Here is a 23,967-nt window from a genome sequence, read left to right on the forward strand (position 1 = left end):
AATATCATTAATGCCCTAAAGAGACCAAATCTTAGAAGTAATAAATTGAAATAAACAGTTGGCTAAACCTCAATGTCAATGGCGGCCAAATATACAGAGAGATCAATAAAGGAAACAAAACTTCAGTTTGTTGAGCAACTTGGCGCAAAATAAAAGGAAGGAACTATTCCAGAAAATAATTAGAAAATAAATAATTCAATCTTTAGAACCAAAATCAAATACAAATGAAAAGCAAATAGAGGAATCAAATGGATGAGAGTCCTTGTAGTTAATATCAGTTAGGCAACCAGCTACGTAAAGACCAAATCAAAATAAACAATCAACCACGATTCCGAGTTGTAGTTGAATCAGTTGATTGTTGTGAACAGGATCGAAACAGCATCGAAACAGCATCGAAACAGGACAGCATCGTAAAGGAACACGGAGCACCCCGACTGGAATGCAATTATAGCTCTTTACGGGTCTATAACCAGGGCCCTATAAACAACATAAGACTGTTACTCTGCTAGATAAGTTCTCTAACTTGATGCATGCACGTACAATGAATATACATACCGATCGTCGAGGACAATTTAAGCGTAGCTTTCTCTGGAGGGAAACTCAGGTTTTTACAACTGAGAAAGGGGTATGGATTAAAACACGTTTTTAAAGGCAAACTAACACATCAAAACACACATTTTATACAGAGCACGATTAGCGAGGGTATCAAACTCTCCCTACCTTTCCCAGTGTCCACATCCAGCACACGCATCCAATGCATGCAAACAATAACAATCAGTAGCTCATGTCACGGAAGACAATAGCACACGCTCTCCAAGCAAAGCGGTGTCTCTAAAAGATACATTAAAAGAACGCACTCCTTAAACTGAATACATTTCGTGAGCTTAAAACAACTAGCAGCGCATTCATCTTACCGCCTCAGGTGATCGCATCCGGGTTCCCAGAAGCAGTGACGGAGCGCGTGAACGACGCAGCGAGTCAAAACGTAATGCCCGATGAACGGCAAAATCGTTGCCGTTTTAAAGCCCAGGGGCACCAATGATAGGCTAGAATGGCCATCAATCTCAATGATGAAAACAGAAACGCCCTTCCTGCCACATCCAGTTAGTCCAAAATGCAGCAGCTAAAGTTCTTACTAGAACCAGGAAGTATGATCATATTAGCCCGGTCCTGACAACACTGCACTGGCTCCCTATCAAACATCGTATAGATTTCAAAATCTTGCTTATTACTTATAAAGCCCTGAATGGTTTAGCACCTCAGTATTTGAATGAGCTCTTGTTACATTATAATCCTCCACGTCCGCTGCGTTCTCAAAACTCAGGCAATTTGATAATACCTAGAATATCAAAATCAACTGCGGGCGGCAGATCCTTTTCCTATTTGGCGCCTAAACTCTGAAATAACCTACCTATTATTGTTCGGGAGGCAGACACACTCTTGCAGTTTAAATCTAGATTAAAGACCCATCTCTTTAACCTGGCTTACACATAACACACTAATGTGCTTCTAATATCCAAATCCGTTAAATGATTTTTAGGCTGCATTAATTAGGTAAACTGGAACTGGGAACACTTCCCATAACAACTGATGTACTTGCTACATCATTAGAAGAATGGCATCTACGCAAATATTAGTCTGTTTCTCTCTTATTCCAAGGTCACTGCACCCAAAAAAGGACATCTACAGCCCTGAAAGACAGCAGAGACCAGGACAACTAGAGCCCCAGATACAGATCCCCTGTAAAGACCTTGTCTCAGACGACCACCAGGACAAGACCACAGGAAACAGATGATTTTTCTCCACAATCTGACTTTGCTGCAGCCTGGAATTGAACTGCTGGTTTCGTCTGGTCAGAGGAGAACTGGCTCTGGTTTCTCCCAAGGTTTTTTTCTTCATTCTGTCTCTGATGGAGTTTTGGTTCCTTGCCGCTGTCGCCTCTGACTTGGTTTGTTGGGGTCACTTCATTTACAGCGATATCGTTGACTTTGATTTAAACTGAACTGAGATGACTCAGAATGAATGACTGAGATGAAACAGAACTGATGAACTGCCTTTCAGTGTCATGTTGCTTTATTGACACACTGTTTTACTAATTGATGTTGTTCAGTTGCTTTGACGCAATGCATTTTGTTTAAAACGCTATATAAATAAAGGTGACCTGACTTGACTTGACCAGGTGGTGAACCTTCAAGCTCTGCCCCTGGAGGAGTCAGACCCAGCCCTAGCTTTACTCTGTCCTGTACGCTCACTGCAACAGTATGTGGATGGAACTCAGAGCTTTAGGACCTCAAAAATGCTCTTTGTATGTTACAGTGGACAGCAGAAGGTGAAATCTGTCTCTAAGCAAAGATGGCCCACTGGATAGTGAATGTCATCACCTTGGCCTACGAAGGTGTGCCCTGCCCACTTAGGCTCCATTCTCACTCCTCCAGGGGTGTTGCATCATCCTGGGCACTGGCTTGTGGTGCCTTGCTAGCAGAACTTTGTAGAGCTGTGGGCTGGGCGACTCCTAACACATTCGCTAGGTTCTATCGCCTATGTGTCGAACCGGTTTCCTCCTGTGTTCTCACCTCAAATGGACAGTGGCACTGAAAGGCCCAGTTCAGAGTCAGCTTGCCACTAAGTGTGAGCTGCAGCCAGTTTCTGGGATGTGTTCTAAGGAACTTATGGATATCTTCCAGATGGATTTAATAGATTAGTTTGGGGAGGCATCTCCTGTGTCTCTGCTGGTTCCGCCCAGCTCCAGTCCTCCTGTGTTCCCTCCCAGCCTCTTTCACTCGCCTCCTCTTAAACCAGCCAGGTCCTCAGCCCTATCTCCACTGGTGCCTGTCCGTTCCTCAGCTCACCCTCAGTCAGCACCATCTGGGCACTCTGATTCGCCTCGGGACTTCCAGTCTCCAGCTCCGCCTTGGTGAGAGGAACCCCCATCTCAGCCTCCAGCCTCTGAGCCCTAGAGTCCACCTCGGTCCTTTGATCCCTTCTCTCCACCATGGCCCATCATCCCTCCAGCTCCACCGGGCTCCCTCGTCCCTCTGGCTTTGCCTTGTTCAGTGGTTGACCATCCACCACCACGGGACACCACCACCTCCTCTGACTTTGCCTCGTCACTCCATCCCTCTGGTTCTGTCAGGCTCTTCCTTCCCTCTGGCTCCGCCTTCATCCTCAGTTGCTCCAGCTCCGCTGCAGTTTTCTGGAGCCCCACCTCCGCCTCATTCACCTGAGCCTACAGCTCCGCCTTGGCCTTCCGGGTTCTCTGTGTCACCCTGGCTCTCCATTTGCTCGGCTCCATCCTGGGCTCCACATCCATTGACTGAGTCTCCATCAGTCAGCCCCCTGGTGTGGTTGGCCCCTTCTCCACCATGACTCCTCCCGCTGTTGTCTCCACTGTGGGCCGGTATCCTGGCTGGCCTCTGGAGTTACATCTGTCTCCTCCTGCTCCAGGCTCCTCCTTTCATTTACTCCACCCTGGCACTATGGACTATGCTCCGTCTCCGTTGCCTGCCCTTTGTCTGCCCCATGACAACCTTCTGAACCCCCACCCTCCCTCATCTGTTGGAATTTTTGGTTGGCATGAGGATGTGCCATTCCGGGAGGGGGTGAACTTTTATGATTATGATCTGTTCTGGTTTAGTTTTCTGTGATTCCCTTTCTTCTGCCTTGTTTGTTTCTGTGGTTTTTGATTAATTTGCTCATAAGTCATGATTAATTAACTTCCTCCACCTGTTTTTCACTCGTCAGCTGCCAGTTCAGTTTTTGGTCGGATATTAGTTCATGTTTGATGTTACTATCTGTATCGTTTCCTTGCCTGAGTTTTATGTGGATTACGACTTTAAATCCTTTTCATTGTGGATTATCCTTGTCTCCCTCCGTGAGACCAAAACACATATTATACTGTATCTTTTAATGTTGACACATTGATTTACAGGCAAGTCTTGTGAGAAAGAAAACCACAGAACAAATTAAACAGGTTAAGCTTAAATAATTCTGTAGTTCAGTCATGTAAATTGTTTTATCCCAGTACTCAAGAGTCAGCAATTAAAAAATAAAATAGTGCCTTTTTTCCTTTTGCCATAATATATAAAACGTAACACGTTACAAGAGGGTGTGTGTGTGGAATCAAGTTAAACTGGTCAAACGTGCCTGCTAGAGATTATAGTGAAGATGTGCTGCTTACATATTTATATTTTCAAATGGAAGTTGGTTAACACACGGAAGAACAAATCACTTGTTGACAGATTCTTCTCACAGGTAACGTATCTCTGGACCTTGTTTCAGTTTTACCAGCCTGTTTGTAGTTCTGTTTCTCTTCAGATATACACTACCGGTCAAAAGTTTTGGATCAGTAAGACTTAAAATGTTTTTTTTAAAGAAGCCTATTCTGCTTATCAAGGCTGCAGTTTTTTTTTTTTTCAAAAATTCAGAAAAAAAAACAACAGTAATCTTGCAAAATCTTAGAAATCCTTGCTATCAGTTCTTAACAATTTAGCATATCGTTGCTGAATAAACGTTAAAAAAAAAAAAGAAATGAAGTATACTGACCTCAAACTTTTGAACAGTAGTGTATAATGTTAGAAAATATTTCTTTTTGTAATGAATGTTCTTCTTTTTAACTTTTTATTTATCAAAGAATCCTGAAAAAAGTTTCAGGTTCCAAAAAAAGAAAGAAAATAAAGCAGAACAACAGTTTCCAGAACTGATAAAAAAATCTGCATATTAGAATAATTTCTGAAGATCATGTGGCACGGAATTACTGGAGTAATGATGCTGAAAATACAGCTGCACATCAGAGGAATAAATTAAAATTTAATGTATATTAAAATAGAAAAGAGTTATTTTACATCATAATAAGATTTCACAGTATTATTTATAATAATTTATTATATATTATTATTTTTTACCCTGTATTTTATATCAAATAAATGCTGCCTTGAAGAGCATAAGAAACTCCTTTAAAAAAAAATCGTTCTGTTCCCAAACTTTTGACCAGTAGTGCATGTCAGAGTGAACTTTACATGTTAAATGAAAGTAATAGATATCTTAAGTGGTTAAGCTGGACTACACCCTCATAGATCAGCCAATAATGTCGTCCAAAGCTCTGATCTGACAGAAAATGTTTTTAATTTTTAATATTTAAATAATTTAAATAATTAAAAACTGTAGACTTATTAAATTTTATATTTAAAATCACCAATTAAATCTGAGAACTGTCGCATTAATGTTGTTTCTTCTGCTCAAATAGCATCAGAAAAAGCATATTTGCTTGTCTCTGAATGCTGACTGTTTCTATGGGGGAAATATGACGTCACGCCGTAGGCGGATCGGCGGTTAGCGTCACACTTTTACAAAGGCTTTTGGGTTATCGCAAAAAAGCTCTGTGTTCAGCCATAGTTCATGAAACTGACACATTTTGGCCATCAAGATAATCTTCACAAAGAAAAATAACTTTGGAGAATTGTGAAGCCTAAATAAAAGCTCCAGAACTTAAAAGCTAAGCTCAGGCTATAATCAAACTAGGGTCGCTCGCCTTCAGCGTCCCCAGCTCCACGCTTCACCAAAACTTTATCAAACTTACTTTAACATGTTCAGTGAGAAGGATTTACTCTGTATATGAAGTTAAATCCACGCTACACAAACCTTTTCTTATTAACTGGAATAAATACAAAACTAGAGCCAAACTGAAACTGAAATGAGACATGAATAAATGAAATAGTCCTAACTAAAGGACATGTGAAAGCATGTATTTTCGAAATAAGGTGCATTAAAGGTCAAGAAATCCTTGATTAATATGAATATTTTAATTAAAAACGTGTCTCCGTGTACTATTCACTTTTTTTAGTGAATAAAGTACCACATCTCAGCTTTGTTAGGGTGGATAAGTTACACAAAATGTTGTTTTATCCTTGCTTGTAGGAAATCCTCATATGCTTTCTAACAGCTTCATGTGGCCGTAAACATTGACATCTAACATGGCTTTAAGCACTATGCATTGTTAAAGTGTGACTTTCACTGTGACTAAGCTGCTGAATGTAGCGTTTACATGGAATCATCCTAACAGTTTACATTACGAACACTAAAAGCTTTCAGTAGGAAAGCGATAAAACGAGCATCTTCCCTCTGAAGACTTGTGTTACATTTCTGGGCAAAACAATAATAAATACATAGTCGACCAACAATATAAAATCCGGGAAACTATTAATTGGTTATTCTACAATTAATTGTATTACAAATTATACTACAACTGGAAGATACTGTAAATTGATAAACTGTTCGGCGTGATGACATTTAATGTCTCAGGCAGTGCCTGTAGCAGCTTCTTAACAACATCTTTTTTAAGAAACATAACAATTTAAAAAAATCAGGAGTGAGGTGTAACTGGTGTGTTTTATGTTTTATGTCGTAGAATCTTGAGCCTGTGTGAACCACGGGCCATATTTTAAGGATTTAACCAAAGTCCCATTCAAAAAACCCTTTGACTCTGGGACGATGCAACCGGAAATACTGAAATACTAACTCACTTCTGGGTTTTTGCCTACAAATTGACATCATAGTTCCACAACTCTATTGCAAAAGGGTCTTCTGATGGCAGCTGCAATGACTTCACCGGATAGCAATCAGCTCCTTTACTCAGAAGGCAAGGCTTCCTTCGATAGAGCGGCCATATTAAGCGTTGCCTTTTTCCCCATTCAAAACTATACGAGTGTCAGGTCTTGGGTAATCTGTAGTCTTTGAAAAAGTCTGTTCTGTCTCATCAGGTCCTAAGGGCTTTTTTTTTTTTTAGGTTAATAATTACACTGATATGAACAATTATACTAATACTTTGTTAATAATAGAATACAGCAACACATTTGGCTATATGCAAATATGTGTAGTTTAAGATGAAAATGTGTAATAGTTCATGTTGACAATGAGTGCAGAGAGAGTATGAACACATCGGTCTAATAAGTTTTACTCTTTCTTCCTCTGCTTTCAGAAAGAAACCATTTAAAACATTTCATTCAAACAGCACACATAAAGATGATTAACAAAAGAACTCTTCACCAAGTCGCTGGGTTTGTCAGCGTCGCCAGCACTATCTGTTTAGTTCTCTTCTGCCAAACATCTACCAGGAGTTTTCTCACAGATTCATGTGTCTGTAACTGTGCAATGGATTCGGAGGATCTTTTGTGGTTTTCTCAACGATATAAACCCTCTGCCAACGTGACACTTAACACCAAGAACAGCCCACTGGATTGGCACACCTATTGGTGGTGGAGGGTAAGCACAAGGCTCTTCAGTCTGTGGAACTGTGTGGAACAGTAGCTGTGCTGTTTATTAATCGTTTACAATTACATTGACACATTCATAGAGTGCATTTGAGGTACATATTTTTCAAATATGTGTGTTCACTCAAAACTGAACCCATGACCTAGGTATTGCTAGCATCTAAACTACAGGAAGTGTTCTTTTTTGCATACAATTGGCAGGAATCAGGCAAGTCAATGTTCTTGTGATATCATATGTCACAAAATGATAATGCAATTCTGTTAGTATAGTAATAGATCAAATATTGCGTAAGAGTTTTTGTGTTCTCAATGGCATGCAGGGTCAAGTCTGGCCCACTACTTTCCTATTGCCCTTTGATTATCCTGTATAATATTAGGGCAAAAAGCCCATTTAAAGAGAAGTTTCACGATTCAGTACTCTTAAAAACTTTCATTTATTAGTTTCCCTGTTCAAGAGGAGATGAAAAAGCTTCATGAATCTAAATGTGTTTGTCACTTGTTGGAAATGTATCCAGCTTCAGTCTAAATGCTGGAAACACCACTTGATACTCTGAGCTCTCGGCTCACCAGGAAACTGAAGGTGTCTGACGTCACACAGTTATCAGCACACTGCCTTTCCAACATACATGACAGCACAGAATATGGCAGAACAAAACCACCTTCTAAATACAAGAGTCAATGGCCTGTTAGTGAAGACATCATCTCAGTCCAGCTGCTCTTAGAAGCTCTGGTTACACAGAAACACTGTGTCCTGATGGACGTGCTCGGATTGCACATGCTCATACACTGTTTTTATCATGAAATATAAAGGAAACAACATTGACGTTGTCATGATTGTATTGCTGATTTGATATGTGCTACCTGATTGTGAGTATGGCAAGTGCTTGGGATTTCAAGATTTAGCTTTTGGTCTTGGTCTTTCATAAAAACAATTTTTAAATAAAACTTTGCTTGCTCTGTTTGTTGCTATGGAATATGTAATGTTACATCACTGTATATATATATATATATATATATATATATATATATATATATATGACATATGAGTCTCCTTTTTATGCAGATTTTGTGAAATGTATTACAGCACAACAATAATCAATTTTACGTTTAACTCCCAATTTTGTCACATTGTTTTAAAATGTTTAACAGGGTCTACAAAACGAATCAACTGTAGCCAACTACAACAAAGTGGTGGAGGTGTTGTTGTCCCTCTTCCCAGATAAAGAGCACTACTCCGACAGCAGTCCCAGCCGCTGCAGGACCTGTGCTGTAGTGGGCAACTCGGGCAACCTCAACGGATCCCATTATGGGGCGCTCATAGATTCACAAGACTTCGTTATAAGGTACTACATGAGTCCACTGTCACAGAAAACAGGCAATGCTAATTTGGATAACACTGTGGGATAGATTTGACATTTGCATATGCTAACATAAACACTGCTTATTTTCTTAAAATAAAACAACAGCCAAAAAAAAAAAAAAAAAAAGAACAAACCTTTTGTATTTTATCTATCTGTTTTCTTTTTATTTATTATACAATCAACAAAAGCAAAAGAGGCCTCTTACACTAGCTTGCTCTATTCTTTTTCTATTCAGTTTTTTATTATATTATTTAAAAAAAACTTGCATTAAGCTAACTGAGACTTGTTATAGCATTTATATATGATTGCTCTTTTGTTGATTTTGATTCCTTCCATTGTCCTCATTTGTAAGTCGCTTTGGATAAAAGCGTCTGCTAAATGAATAAATATAATGTAAATGTATTAAAATATCATTTATCCAAACTTTGTTCATCTGTGTTACCTGTGTGCTGTTATCTCAGGATGAATGAGGGCCCAACAGAAGGTTTTGAGCAGGACGTGGGCTCTAAGACCACTCACCGTGTCATCTACCCCGAGAGCGCTGTGGACATGGACGAGACGACTCACCTCATTCTGTTACCCTTTAAGATTCTGGATCTGCAGTGGCTCGTCAGCATCTTCACCACCAGACACATTGATCTGTGAGACCTGTTCCTCGTGTTTCTCAGCTTTACATTAACAGCTTCTGTTGCTGGATGTTGTTGGCTATTGATTGTTGAGAACTTTCTACTGTACTGTTTCTTTTAGTAATTATTTTGTACTGTCTGTTGAAATGTTTTTATTGTGCAGTAGATTGGTCAACCCATGGTTGAGCTTAATAGTGCAATATTAATAACATTGACATTGACAACAATGGTCATGTTTGGAAAGGAATACCAGCTTATAACTTGTGAAAGTGAACACTGGAATGGTTTGAAAACCCTTGTTGTAATCTAATGTTTTGGTGAGCTTAAAGGAATAGTTCAACCAAAAATGAAAATTCTATATATATTTTTTTCCTTAAAACCCATATCATTCAACACACACAACTTTTTATTTATTTATTTGTGAAGGCTGTGATTTTTGAAAGAATATTCTGGCCGCTCTTTTATATACTATGAAAAAAAAAAAAAAGAACTGGTGCTGTCAAGCTCCAAAATACTATATGAGAAACCTACCTTTTCAGTCTTCTAGAGTGTTGCTCTGATCTTTGCAAAAATTTAAGCAGATCAACTTCAAATCTTAACAGCAAAAACTCATGGACTTTAGGTTGATTAGTCAAACCATTCTCAAATATCTTGCAAACAATTTCAATGAAGAGCACTTCAAAGGTAGCCCTATCTCTGAAACGCTTTAATGTATTTAAACCAAACTTTGTATGTCATCAAACATTGTTTGCATCTATAATATATATATATTTCTTATTTTATGTTGGATCTAATTAAACTTTTTTTTTCTTTACATTTATTCTCAGGACGTACATGCATGTGAAACCATCAATTAAAGCAGACAGGAATAAGGTAGGCATAACTGACATTCTGCATCCATGATTTTCTGCCCCCAGTGTTTATGTCTTCACTTCCTGTGTTTAGTTCCTGTTTCCTCTTATGCCTTGTTTGTTGTCATAGTGATATATTGGCTCCACCCCTTGTTAACTCTTGTTTTTATACCCCTGTGTTTGCCCTGTTCAAGTGTCGGTCTTTGTTTCCTGGTGTATGCTAATGTCCCGGGTTTCTGGTTCCAGTTCCTGTATTAGTTCTTCATTTATGCTCTTATTAAATTCTGGTCATCATAATAAAATCTGGTTGTGAGTAAAAGGAGCTTTGTTGGACAAGCAGCCAACCTACATTCCATAGATAGTTTGTGTTACATGCACAAATAAAAGCATAACTGTGTGTGTGGAATTTTATAAATCCATTTGTACATTAAACTGTGGCATTTAATGTCAATATGAGTATTAATATTAATTTTCCTAAAATAATTTGTATTCTTCACATTACTTGTATGCAGTGGTGTAGTGATCCCTGGAGATGTTGGTATACTCTTAAATTATGCCCACAATTCTATTATAGCGGTCCAGCAGAGAATGAACACCATGTGTTATAAACATTGCTATAAAAAACCCAAAATGAGTAGTATGTCCACACTGGCACTTAACTTCTGCTGCCTGACTTCACAGAGTGAGGATCATTATGAAATTAATATTAGCCACAGAAGAGGTGCAGATTTTGCAATCAATACTGACCTACAGACTATAGGAAGAGACAACTACAAATAGTAATGACGAATTTTGACTAAACTATTCCTTATTCCTACGTCCATCAACACTATTTTCTCACCTTGTAAGTAGTAGTAGATTATTTGCCGGGGCTTTTTTGCAAATATACTGTTCCTACACAGGACTAATGCATGAATATAAGATATATTCAAGATAAGGCAAACATGGTGTTTCAGCTAGAAATTAGTTTATTTTTAACAAACATTAAAATATCTTCATCATTCAGAGAATTCAACAATATTTTTTAAAACAATATGTAAAAAAAAAAAAACTATAACAATATTTGGTTTTAAACATCATCACCATTCAAAGAATTCAACAATATATTTAAAAAAATGTGCTAAAAAAACATTTTGTTAAATATAATGAACAAAAATATATACATTTTACAACATATTCATGAAAACCACAGTGATATATACTCTTATACCCAATGCATGGTTTCTTAATAAGAGTTCATATTTTTGGTCCAAGGTACTTAACTTCAGGTAGTTGAAATACTATGAAATAACTGTATCTGAACAAGATTTACTGTCAGTGTAGGTTTTACCCATGTACTACAGTATATTGATTAATATATGTTTATCATCAAGTTTGATATGTTTTGATATGTTGCTTTCGGGAAGTCGTGGCCTAATGGTTAGAGAGTCGGACTCCCAATCGAAAGGTTGTGAGTTCGAGTCCCGGGCCGGCAGGAATTGTGGGTGGGGGGAGTGCATGTACAGTTCTCTCTCCACCTTCAATACCACGACTTAGGTGCCCTTGAGCAAGGCATCGAACCCCCAACTGCTCCCCGGGCGCCGCAGCATAAATGATGCCCACTGCTCCGGGTGTGTGTGTGTGTGTGTTCACTGCTCACAGTGTGTGTGTGTGTGTGTACTTCGGATGGGTTAAATGCAGAGCACAAATTCTGAGTATGGGTCACCATACTTGGCTGAATGTCACGTCACTTTCACTTTGTCTGTGCTTACGTTGTTCATAAGGCTAAAGTTTCTCTCACACTCTGCTGTGCTGACAGGGAATGTTTTCATACAGTAAATAAGTGGATTTAGGCCATTTGGCACACTGCTGGGCTCTTGTAGTAGGTCACGCATCCCATTCAGTGCTTGGTCTGTGCACAAATTAAATTGCTTGCACAGCCGCTTGACTTGTTCTTCATCATGGCGGATGCTGGGGTTTGAATGGCCATTTACTCTGATGAAGGATACTTAGTTCCTTGATAGTTTCATCTTTGAAAGACAAGCTTTGATCAAGATTGTTCACAAGGCTTTGTAAGAACTGTCATGAACTGATAGGCTTGAGCTCTGTATTTCTTTTCAAAGCTATAGATCACCATATTTCTCACCTGAACTCTCTCTAAATGAATGTATCACTCTGATTGTGCACTTCAGCAGATGCTCTGCTCTGAGGAGAGATACAGAACGAGTCTAAAGCTCTTGTGGCAGCACACTTAAGTTCATGGGGTGTATCATAGTTTACAAAGAAATTCAGGACTTTGAACACAGTCCAATAAACCTCTGTTGATTTGCTTCTCTTTGTTGGACATCCTCTCATCAGAACAAGCATTCTTAAAGTGCAGCACAAGAGCTCCCAGTGATGGTAAAACAGCATGAACAGTCAGAAAGTTACTGGCCACCCAGCGTACAATTCAAGACTCTGCCAATGTGAAGAAGTGAGAGCCTACTTCAGCTGCCTCTTTGAGTTCACGCTCATTTTTGTTTGACATACTATAGAGAATGTAGCTTGTGCATAAATACTTTAAAGTGATTTGCAGAGTTCACCACATCAACTGCATCTGACACAGATAGTTCAAGTCTATGGTTCATACAGTGTCATACAAAAAGCTTTAGGAATCTCAAGGTCAACCTGGTTGCTACGCCTGACTTTTTTCCTAGCATGATGCTGGTGCCATCAGTCACAAATGCTACCCATTTTCAAGAAGCCATTCTTCTATAAAGCCAGCATTCATTAAACAAGTGAGTAAACCCTCTACTATGCTATCTGCTCTCTGATTTTCCAGTTCAGCAAGCTCAAGGAATATTAATTCAGGGCTTTCTTCTTGAACTGATGCTTTAATTAAACTGTCATGACAGCTTTGTGACTTAAAGAATAGGCCTCGTCAATTATGATAGCTAACTTACTCGATGACGCCATGATGCTATTAATGATTTTGCTCTGCATCTCATTGGCAGTATTGAGCCCATTTTTATACCATTTAATTCTTGAAGCTCAATGTGGCTCTCATGGTCAGAAAAGGGTCTGTTTTTGGGGCCAAATGGTAGGCTGTTCGAAACATAGCTTCTGTTTCTTTCATGTAGGACTCAGTCATAGCCGCCGCTGCATTCTCAATGACTGCTTCTTTCTGTTGTTGTGACATCTTCACAGCTTGAGTGTGTGCCTTAGACAAAGCATATTTCCTCACCTTATTTCTCAAGGCTGACAGACTTGTCGCACTACTTCCCTGGACAGACGCTTGAATTTTAAATTTCATCCATTCTCTTGAGAGAGATACACCTTGCTCCTTGATGATCCCATGGGAGTTTACACTGCTACAGACTACACACCTGTGAAGCATAAATAAACAATGTAACTGTTACGGTTCATGAATGCACTGTTTCCTGCTCGTCTCAGGTTACGTCATGTTGATTGTTTCATGTGGCCGTTACCGCTGATCATCATGATAAGCGGCAGCTGCAGCCCATTCCAACGACCTACTTAACGCCCTGTCTTTCGTCTCTTGTTTGTCAGATCGTTGTTTGAGGTCCTCCGTGCTTCATGCATGTGTCTTCTCTGCTCAAGCGTTCCTCCTTGTGTCTGCGTTACTGTTCGTTGTTCTGTGGATTCATTATGACCTCTTTGGCATTATCAGATTATCGTGGGGTGGGGTGGTTGCTAAACTGTTTCAAGGGAAACACTGGATCCTCAGTCCTGACCGCATCACTGATTTACTGGGTGTTTTTAGGAAATATTTGGATTATATGGATTAAATATTTTGCTTATCTTTCAAGATTTTCGCTAATACAGGACACTAATGAATGATGCGCATCAGAGAGAAGTGGTAAAGAAGTGGGCATATGACATACAGTATACCTGCATATACCCTCCACTACACCACTGCTTATATGACTGTAGTTGAATAAATCTGAATGAAATCTTACTCATAAATTAAGATCTGGTTTGAACATTCTGACATACATAGTGAATCATGCAAGTGATTGGACAGAACGTGTTCATTTGTCATTGGTCATGTTATTTCTATGTGAACAACACAAACCTCGAATTAAGGCTTCATCTGGCACACTTTCCGGTCCAACGACAAGACTTATACTCATGATTTTTTTGGATCCTCCACCACAATCTGCCAGCCTCAGGATCAATCCTTCTATGTCTGAGCCCCAGGTTTCATTGCGGCTGCTGCTCCACTCAATCAGCCACACACTCACCACCTCCACTGGTGAGACTTCTAACTTCTTCTTGACATCCTCCTATCATTCGACCATGCCAACAATTCTTTCCGATTGGAAAAATATGACAGTATTTAAGATCGCAAGGCCCCGAACTGCCTCACTTGACACCCCCATCGTCCCACACAAGACCAGGATTTCCTCAAGCATTAAGTCGCAGCGGCAGGCTTTCAACGAGTCTGGGCCACACCCCACCGCAGCAAGGTCTTACTCATTTCCTGCTTTCCTGCTTTGGCTCAACCTTGTACCGTAGCTCTTCATGGTCATGTGCCATATGCTGCCAGCCCTCCAGCTCCTGTGGCAGACGTTAGCTCGAGGCTGCCTCCACTAGAGCACAGGCTGCCAGTGTTGCGGTCAAATTTTTAGTTAGAGCCACTGAAATGCAGGTTGTTTGTTGCTAAATGTTAAATGACAGAAACATCATTGGAATTTATGCCATTGTGTAACCATGACAAAAAATAGCATAGAATACAGACTAATAAAATTTTCTGTATTAATCTTCACCAGCATTTTACTGTATTTAATAGAAGGACAGTGTACCTACATTATTAACAATTACAGGTACATTCTAACAACTAGGACCTGATCAACCGGGACCGGACTTGACTCTGGTAAATAAACAGTGACCTGATCAACGGGGACCTGACTTGACTCAATACGGACTTGAACGGAAAGGAGCTGGACACCTTGGAGTAGTGACCTCCTCAACAGTAAAGGGAGAGCCACAAAACTGCATTTAAATGAGGATCGGCCTTTTCGATGCTCCCGACTTCTCAGTTTTCATATTGGCCCATCTGAGTGGCCACTAGGGAAATTCTCTTGTAAGAAACGCCTTATAATCGATCTGTCAGCCCCCCATAAACACTTTGGTTCCTCTTGATGAATTTTCTCTTAAATAGCAGGACATTGATCATGTGATCAATATGATAAAATTGTGGATCATGGCATTTGGCTGGCTAAAGTTGACACTACCTCAACTTTTTAAAGCGATGCCTATCCATCCAACACTCATTCGGGGTATGCTGACACAGGAAATTCTGTTTTCGCTGTACACTTAACTTTGGTATGCAAAGCAGCCACAAGATTTTTTATACGTTATCAGAAGCAGTCTGTTCAATTTGTGGAACAATTGCACAATTCCCCACCTCATTCACCCTCTTGATGACTTTCTAATCAACCCGCCTCTCGACGCCATCCCAACTGCAAATATCCTTACAGATCAAAACGATTTTCCTTCAGATGCAGTGAGTCTGCTCCAGAGCCTGTTCCAGTCCATGAATCAGTCCATGAACCTGCACCAAAGTCCACTCAAGCCCCAGAGCTCAGTGCTATGTAGGCGCCAGCCTGTGAGCTCCCTGACTGCCCTGTTTCTACTACTGAAGTCATCTGTGAGCATCCAGCCTGTCCTGTTTTGAATATTATGAAATAAATTGATTGTCTTTTATGATTCTTTGCTGAGTTTCTTTGAGGAGAAAGGTGTTGTTCTGGACCACGATGTCAAAAATGACATGTTCTTGTTCATTTAGTCTTGTTTATCTACCCAAAAATTCTAAAAAACTAATTTGAACAGTAAGGAACATTTACACTAGAGAATTAGAACTATAAATAAACAAGGCTCTAGAATATACTCATAGAACCAGAATGGTGTAGTTACTTACTGCTGTTCTCTCTGAAATGTGCAGATACTTGAAGCCACTGTGGCTCGGTTTAAGTTTGGCTGAGCACTCTGGCCAGCTTCTCCCAAGGAGAGACCATGATTTATAACATGGTTAATAGGGTGGCTCTGATTTCATTTGAAACCCGTCTGTAGCCTTCCCCTCTCCTCCCTCCACGTCTACCCTGTAGACCCCTTACTCTTTGTTCATGTCTTCTAACATTGTGATTTCCACCATTTATTCTGATAATTTTCAAAATATTACTGTTATTGTGTCATAAAATGTTGGCAGATGTTTTAAAAGTATTTCAGGCGAGAATGTAGTTGTTTTAAACTCAAATATGCAGTTTATTTATAAAGACAGCGCCGATTTAAAAATGTGTTTCGCTGATTTCGGAGACGATCAGCTCCAAGCGATCATCGGGAGCTCAGTGCTCACGTTACCAACGAAAGCAATCTCGATTTGGCTAGTCTTTCTGAAATTTGCAGCTGGCTCTGATGTCTCTTTAGTGGTTAAACATAAAATATAATTTGTTTTGTGTAAATCTAACAGGTAATCTTTGGTCTTTATTCAATTAATCTATCTCTTCCAAGCAATATCCTTTTTATTCCTGTTTCTGTAAAAGAATGAATAAGTATCATACAGCTCCGGGTATCCACAGACAGCGACGATTACTTTGATCTCCATTCTTGTTTCAGATTTTCCCTCCGCTCGTTACATCGTAATCATGTCACTACTAGAGCAAGCTCCTGATTGGTGAATGCAGCACGAAAATTCGCCAAGTTCAGATTTTTCAACTCGAGCGATTTACACGAATAAACGTTTCACGTGTCAAAGCGCCAGAAACGCTCAATTCACGTCGCGTCTTCCACGCAAATCACGTCTATCGCACTGCCTCAAACCCTGTTCACACCGCCAGCTTTTTCGATGTGTGTCGCTAGACTCATGCTGTGAAGACGCTTATGGGCGTTTCTACTGCTTGCTCTAATGTTATTGGTAGACTGGACGTCTTGACAGATCTTTAGAATATGCAATCACAAATATATATTTCCGGTAAAACTGAGATATCATTCTAATATGACTAGCAATGAAGACAAAGAAGTGCCATTCTGCTGTTGGAGAGTGTTGTTATATAAACTACAGTAGTGCTCGTTTATTAAATCATTAAGCTAAACTGCTCACTGCACCATATAAGTAACAACTTGAACCATCAGTGTATGATTCTAACTAATTTAGACAGCCAACAGTTTCTTTTCTACGCATCATTTTTATATCCATGTATGTGGTTACAGTCAAATCATATAAAAGAGTGAAATCGCTCAGGAAATCTGTCCTGTCTTGCGTGCACTCGAGACAGTGTTGCCAGACGTACGATAATTATCGTATTTGTACAAAAAAATCCCATAATGTACGATAATTTCAGAATTTTATGGAAATTTAAATGATGGTAGTTGCAGTCATAGGGCTTCTTTACTCATACACGAAATCGGCTCATTACAGACACTAAGGCTGTGTCCAAATTCAGGGTCTGCATCCTTCGGAGTACTCATTTGAAGGATGTTACGTCACAGCGCCGCGACGAAGGCTGTCCAAATTCGTAGGATCCTTCAAATGCGGCCCACAAATACGTCCTCCTTTTCCCCGAATTGGAAGGATGGGTGTGGTGGATCCTTTCCCGTCCTACCTATCCCATAATTCTTTTCGGCAGAGCGTAATGGCGGACGAAGCGAGCGGTAGCGGAGTGGGAGAGGAGTACGTTTTTTAAAAACTGGCTTTTCAAAAAAATATTTTTTTTCAGTGGTTGTCTAGTTAGGCATTTTGTTTTAAAACATAAATGAAAATAGGCTATAATGGCTTACCTGGATATGACTGTCTTGTAGTCTGATATAAAAAAAACTCTCCGACAACGAGCAAAGAAAGTATTTGATTTATTTAATTGCTTTATTCCTTCAAAAAGATTTAAAATGAGAATAACTTTGTTTGTCCATTTTCCCGCTTCTTGCTTAGCGCTGTCACGGTTGCTAGGCGACAGGATATGAGCAACGGGTAAGGGAGGGAACTGAAAGAAGGGTAGGCTGTCCAAATTCACAAACACCGACTTCCAGGTTTTGCGGTCGTCGGAGGACCCCTCCTCCTTCAACCGGGTAGGAAGGATCCTAAGGAGGATGCAGACCCTGAATTTGGACACAGCCTATATGCGTTCGTGTGCACCTGAGGGTGTGTTAAGAATGCAGGAGAGTGCCCTGTTTTAAAGCCAACGAGCACTAGTTGCGGTCCATGATACTAAGATCCCCTTCAACATCTGGCAACACGCAGGATTCCGATGACAGCGGCTCAGATGTGGAGTTAACTGCACCACGCAGCAACAAGTAAATTCCTTCTTCACTGGACGCGACAAAGCAAGTGTTAAAAATCATTTTAATATGTTTTAATATGCGCCGCGATGCAGACAGTCACTGGAAATAATGGGATATTATTTTGTCTCACTGCTTCCATCCAACAATACGCCTTGTTATCTATTGTGGTAATTTGCAGGTCGTGTCAAAATGTAGTTGGTTTAGAATATATAAATAACTCTTTTGACTCGTGTATGATAATTTTCTTCCAAATATGATAATTTTGAACTTCTGGTACGATACTTGGACATTTCCAATCTGGCAACACTGACTCGAGACGGTGACGTGTGAGCGCCGCTGACAGTTTCTTCACTCCTATTGGTTTGCTGCTTGCGAAATTTGCTGCTTATTTGAATAAAGTTGAAGAATTCTCAACTTTTGTCGCTTGACTCGCATCGCTTGAAACGCCCACATTCTTTCGCCAACGGTGACTATCGCTCATGTCACCGGAAGTCGCCAGCTCTCCATTGAAAATGCATGGGATTATGTCGCTCTGTCGCTGTGTGTCACTGGCAGTGTGAACAGGGCTTCATTCACAGGACGTCTATTTGCGTCTTTGCATTGACTTAACATGTAAATCACTGGTAATTAACGCTTCATTCACTTCTGGTGTGAACGCACCATTAGCCTGCATTGTCATGCCCCAAGATGACGTCTCTGTACTCTCTGTCTGCCTAGATGCAATCGCAGAGGTTGTACATGAACTTCCTATCACCTGAAATATCTTGCTGGTCCAGTTATTTTAGTCTTTGTTTTCTAGTCTATGCTTCTGTAACATATTTCTTGTTCTTATCCCTGTGTTAGTACTTTATTTTTATTCTTAATAAATCCTACTGCAAGTGGATCCTCCACCTTGTGTTTCTTGTGTTCTTCAATGATTTTCTTCAATAAATAAATAAATAAATTCACCGCAGTCAACAAAACAAATTGACCATGTCTCTCAATTACAACTGGTCAGATAATTTAATCTACATCACAGCATATACAGGTCCTTCTCAAAAAATGTGCATATTGTGATAAAGTTCATTATTTTCCATAATGTAATGATAAAAATTAAACTTTCATATATTTTAGATTCATTGCACACCAACTGAAATATTTCAGGTCTTTTATTGTTTTAATACTGATGATTTTGGCATACAGCTCATGAAAACCCAAAATGTCTGTCTCAAAAAATTAGCATATTTCATCCGACCAATAAAAGAAAAGTGTTTTTAATACAAAAAAAGTCAACCTTCAAATAATTGTTCAGTTATGCACTCAATACATGGTCGGGAATCCTTTGGCAGAAATGACTGCTTCAATGCGGCGTGGCATGGAGGCAATCAGCCTGTGGCACTGCTGAGGTGTTATGGAGGCCCAGGATGCTTCGATAGCGGCCTTAAGCTCATCCAGAGTGTTGGGTCTTGCGTCTCTCAACTTTCTCTTCACAATATCCCACAGATTCTCTATGGGGTTCAGGTCAGGAGAGTTGGCAGGCCAATTGAGCACAGTAATACCATGGTCAGTAAACCATTTACCAGTGGTTTTGGCACTGTGAGCAGGTGCCAGGTCGTGCTGAAAAACGAAATCTTCATCTCCATAAAGCTTTTCAGCAGATGGAAGCAAAAGTGCTCCAAAATCTCCTGATAGCTAGCTGCATTGACCCTGCCCTTGATAAAACACAGTGGACCAACACCAGCAGCTGACATGGCACCCCAGACCATCACTGACTGTGGGTACTTGACACTGAACTTCAGGTATTTTGGCATTTCCTTCTCCCCAGTCTTCCTCCAGACTCTGGCACCTTGATTTCTGAATGACATGCAAAATTTGTCCAAAAGTCCAGTGCTGCTTCTCTGTAGCCCAGGTCAGGCGCTTCTGCCGCTGTTTCTGGATCAAAAGTGGCTTGACCAGGGGAATGCGGCACCTGTAGCCCATTTCCTGCACACGCCTGTGCACGGTGGCTCTGGATGTTTCTACTCCAGACTCAGTCCACTGCTTCCACAGGTCCCCCAAGGTCTGGAATTGGTCCTTCTCCACAATCTTCCTCAGGGTCCGGTCACTTCTTCTCGTTGTGCAGTGTTTTTTGCCACACTTTTTCCTTCCCACAGACTTCCCACTGAGGTGCCTTGATACAGCACTCTGGGAACAGCCTGTTCGTTCAGAAATTTCTTTCTGTGTCTTACCCTCTTGCTTGAGGGTGTCAATGATGGCCTTCTGGACAGCAGTCAGGTCTGCAGTCTTACCCATGATTGCGGTTTTGAGTAATGAACCAGGCTGGGAGTTTTTAAAAGCCTCAGGAATCTTTTGCAGGTGTTTAGAGTTAATTAGTTGATTCAGATGATTAGGTTAATAGCTCGTTTAGAGAACCTTTTAATGATATGCTAATTTTTTGAGACAGGCATTTTGGGTTTTCATGAGCTGTATGCCAAAATCATCAGTATTAAAACAATAAAAGACCTGAAATATTTCAGTTGGTGTGCAATGAATCTAAAATATTTGAAAGTTTAATTTTTATCATTACATTATGGAAAATAATGAACTTTATCACAATATGCACATTTTTTGAGAAGGACCTGTATATGCTGTGATGTAGATTAAATTATCTGGCCAGTTGTAATTGAGAGACATGGTCAATTTGTTTTATTGACTGCGGTGAATTTATTTATTTATTTATTGAAGAAAATCATTGAAGAACACAAGAAACACAAGGTGGAGGATCCACTTGCAGTAGGATTTATTAAGAATAAAAATAAAGTACTAACACAGGGATAAGAACAAGAAATATGTTACAGAAGCATAGACTAGAAAACAAAGACTAAAATAACTGGACCAGCAAGATATTTCAGGTGATAGGAAGTTCATGTACAACCTCTGCGATTGCATCTAGGCAGACAGAGAGTACAGAGACGTCATCTTGGGGCATGACAATGCAGGCTAATGGTGCGTTCACACCAGAAGTGAATGAAGCGTTAATTACCAGTGATTTACATGTTAAGTCAATGCAAAGACGCAAATAGACGTCCTGTGAATGAAGCCCTGTTCACACTGCCAGTGACACACAGCGACAGAGCGACATAATCCCATGCATTATGGAAAATAATGAACTTTATCACAATATGCACATTTTTTGAGAAGGACCTGTAAGTGCTATAACAAGTCTCAATTAGGTTAACACAGTACACCTAGCATGGGCTTTTAAATAATATAATATAAAGAAAACAGATAGAATAAAAAAATAATAGAGCAAGCTAGTGTTAGAGATCTTTTTTTGCTTTTGGTAATTGTATAATAAATGAAATGAAAACTGACAGAATACAAAAAGATTAGAAAGCTAGTTAGATTTTTTTTTTTTTTTTTTTGGAAGAGATGTGTTTTAAGACGATTCTTGAAGATGGCTAAGGACTCAGCTGCTGGGATTGAGTTGGGGAGGTCATTCCACCAGGAGGGAACATTTAATTTAAAAGTCTGTAAAAGTGACTTTGTGCTTCTTTGGGATGGCACAATCAAGCGACGTTCACTTGCAGAACGCAAGCTTCTAGAGGCACATAAGTCTGAAGTAACAAATTTAGGTAAATGGGTGCAGAGCCAGTGGTAGTTTTGTAGGCAAACATTATGAATGTTGTGAAACGACTTATGAGAGGCACTGTGTAAATGACACATTTCAACAGAATTTTTAGAATTTAGAAGTTAATTTAAAAACTGCATTTTGTGCAAATTACATGTTTGCATACAAATTTTTTTTTTTTTTTTTTTTTTGAGTGTTGCTTGTCACATAAAAAAATTAAATGTAAATTAAACATAAATTTCAGTTTAAGTCTGGGCTCTGTTATTAACTGTAACCTTATAGTAGGCCTAATGTAAAAGAGCTCACTAGAGCATAAGCCAAGGTAGATTTTTATCCCCTTTTTTATTATTATTATTATTATTATTTATAATAATAATAATAATAATAATAATAAATTGCTTATTTTTTTCCTGCTGCTGTGGCGAAACTGTACCGAACCGTGACGTCCGAGTTATGTACCGTTATTCCTCTAATATATATTAGGCAGACTGAAAATTTCTGTTTTTATATTTGTTGATGTTTAAACAACTTGGAAATCTGCATTTCCTGTGTTTGGGCCAATTGTGTAAAACCAAGAAATACAGTGTCATTTTTTTTTCTTCTTTTTTTTCTAATACATTAAAGTTTAAGTTGGCTGTATGAACTATTGTGAAAACATTTGAGAATCCTGTGTACAGTGTTTTGAGAAAATGATGGATGCCGTTTGTAATTGATTTAAAATGAATGAAAACAGAATCTGTTTTTACAACTGATTTGAGAGCAGTGATCCAAGTTTGGAGAAATGTGTCAAATCAATGGAGAAAAACTGTAAATATATAAATGGCAAACTTTTACAGATTTACCCCACATGACTGTTCTGTTGCTCTTTTAAGGTGATGATCCTCCATCCTGCATTTATGAAATATGTCTATGAGAGCTGGCTGAAGAGTCATGGAGGATATCCTTCCACTGGCTTCATTTCTCTTATATTCGCCCTGCACATCTGTGATGAGGTGAGAAGTACTGAGTGAATCTTCCCTCCTATCTTATGGAATATAGGAAAGTCATTTAATTTCCAAAATGTAAACGCATCAGTCCCTAGCATGGTTATAGATCTAGAAATATCAAGGGCCATGCTTGTATTTTGTTCTGTCTCTGAGTAAACATTACTGAGGTTTGGTTTAAATGCAAAGGTAAATGATACCATAGTCAGAATTTGTGCTCTGCATTTAACCCATCCAAAGTGCACACACACAGTGAACCCACACACACGGGGAGCAGTTGGGGGTTCAGTGTCTTGCTCAAGGGCTCCTCAGTCGTGGTATTGCCGGCCCCAGACTCAAACCCACAACCCTAGGGTTAGGAGTCAAACTCTCTAACCACTAGGCCACGACTTCCCTCATTAACAAAACATGAATGAATGTGTATTACATTTACATTCAGTCATTTAGCAGACGCAAAGTGACTTACACGTGAGGACAACAGAAGCAATCAAAATCAGCAAAAGAGCAATGATATATAAGTGCTATAACAAGTCTCAGTTAGCTTAGCACAGTACACGTAGCAGTTTAAAAACTGATATCATAGAAAAAGATTCGATTTTTTTTTTTTGCTTTTTTAATTGTACATTAAATAAAAAGTACACAATTAAATGCAAAAAATGAGAGAAGCCAGTGTTTTATTTAAAAAGAAAATGAATAGAGTGCAAGTTCTTTTTAAGAATAGAATTAGAATAGAGAGTGCTAGAGTGTCAAATAGAGATGAGTTAATGTCAAATGATATACGTATTACTGTAAGGCTGTTAGATGTAATGATTCCTCTCTCTCAGGTCAGCGTGTTTGGGTTTGGACCTTCAAAAGAAGGAGCGTGGCATCATTATTTTGAAGATTTCAGCAGCGACTCTAACGGAGGCCCTCATGATGGAGACTTTGAGGGCAAAGTCATCGCTAAACTCCATCAGAAACACAGAATTACCATGTACAAAGGCTGGTGACAAAGCTTGAAACAGAAGTCTGTCCATACTGTATTTTGTTTTTGTAA

At 39.4% G+C, this 23,967-nt stretch overlaps 1 protein-coding gene across 1 annotated transcript; it reads left to right on the plus strand.

The window, feature by feature from the left end:
* The first annotated feature begins 4,186 nt into the window (after positions 1–4,186).
* Positions 4,187–23,967, plus strand: LOC132104559 (CMP-N-acetylneuraminate-beta-galactosamide-alpha-2,3-sialyltransferase 1-like). The gene is made up of 7 exons (XM_059510120.1): positions 4,187–4,251; positions 6,974–7,257; positions 8,415–8,608; positions 9,088–9,267; positions 10,080–10,125; positions 22,821–22,940; positions 23,756–23,967. The coding sequence occupies exons 2-7, from the start codon at positions 7,018–7,020 to the stop codon at positions 23,918–23,920; spliced, it is 945 nt and encodes a 314-aa protein (XP_059366103.1). The 5' UTR covers positions 4,187–4,251; positions 6,974–7,017; the 3' UTR covers positions 23,921–23,967.

This window comes from Carassius carassius, chromosome 25, assembly GCF_963082965.1.
Source record: "Carassius carassius chromosome 25, fCarCar2.1, whole genome shotgun sequence".
Lineage (NCBI taxonomy): Eukaryota > Metazoa > Chordata > Actinopteri > Cypriniformes > Cyprinidae > Carassius > Carassius carassius.

What these genes read in the sequence shown, in the direction of transcription:
- LOC132104559 (XM_059510120.1), top strand. Translation starts at nt 7,018, where the DNA reads ATGATTAACAAAAGAACTCTTCACCAAGTCGCTGGGTTTGTCAGCGTC. An exon ending in TCACAAGACTTCGTTATAAG is followed by an intron (nt 8,609 to 9,087) that starts GTACTACATGAG and finishes CTGTTATCTCAG; the next exon opens with GATGAATGAGGGCCCAACAG. An exon ending in CCCTGCACATCTGTGATGAG is followed by an intron (nt 22,941 to 23,755) that starts GTGAGAAGTACT and finishes CCTCTCTCTCAG; the next exon opens with GTCAGCGTGTTTGGGTTTGG.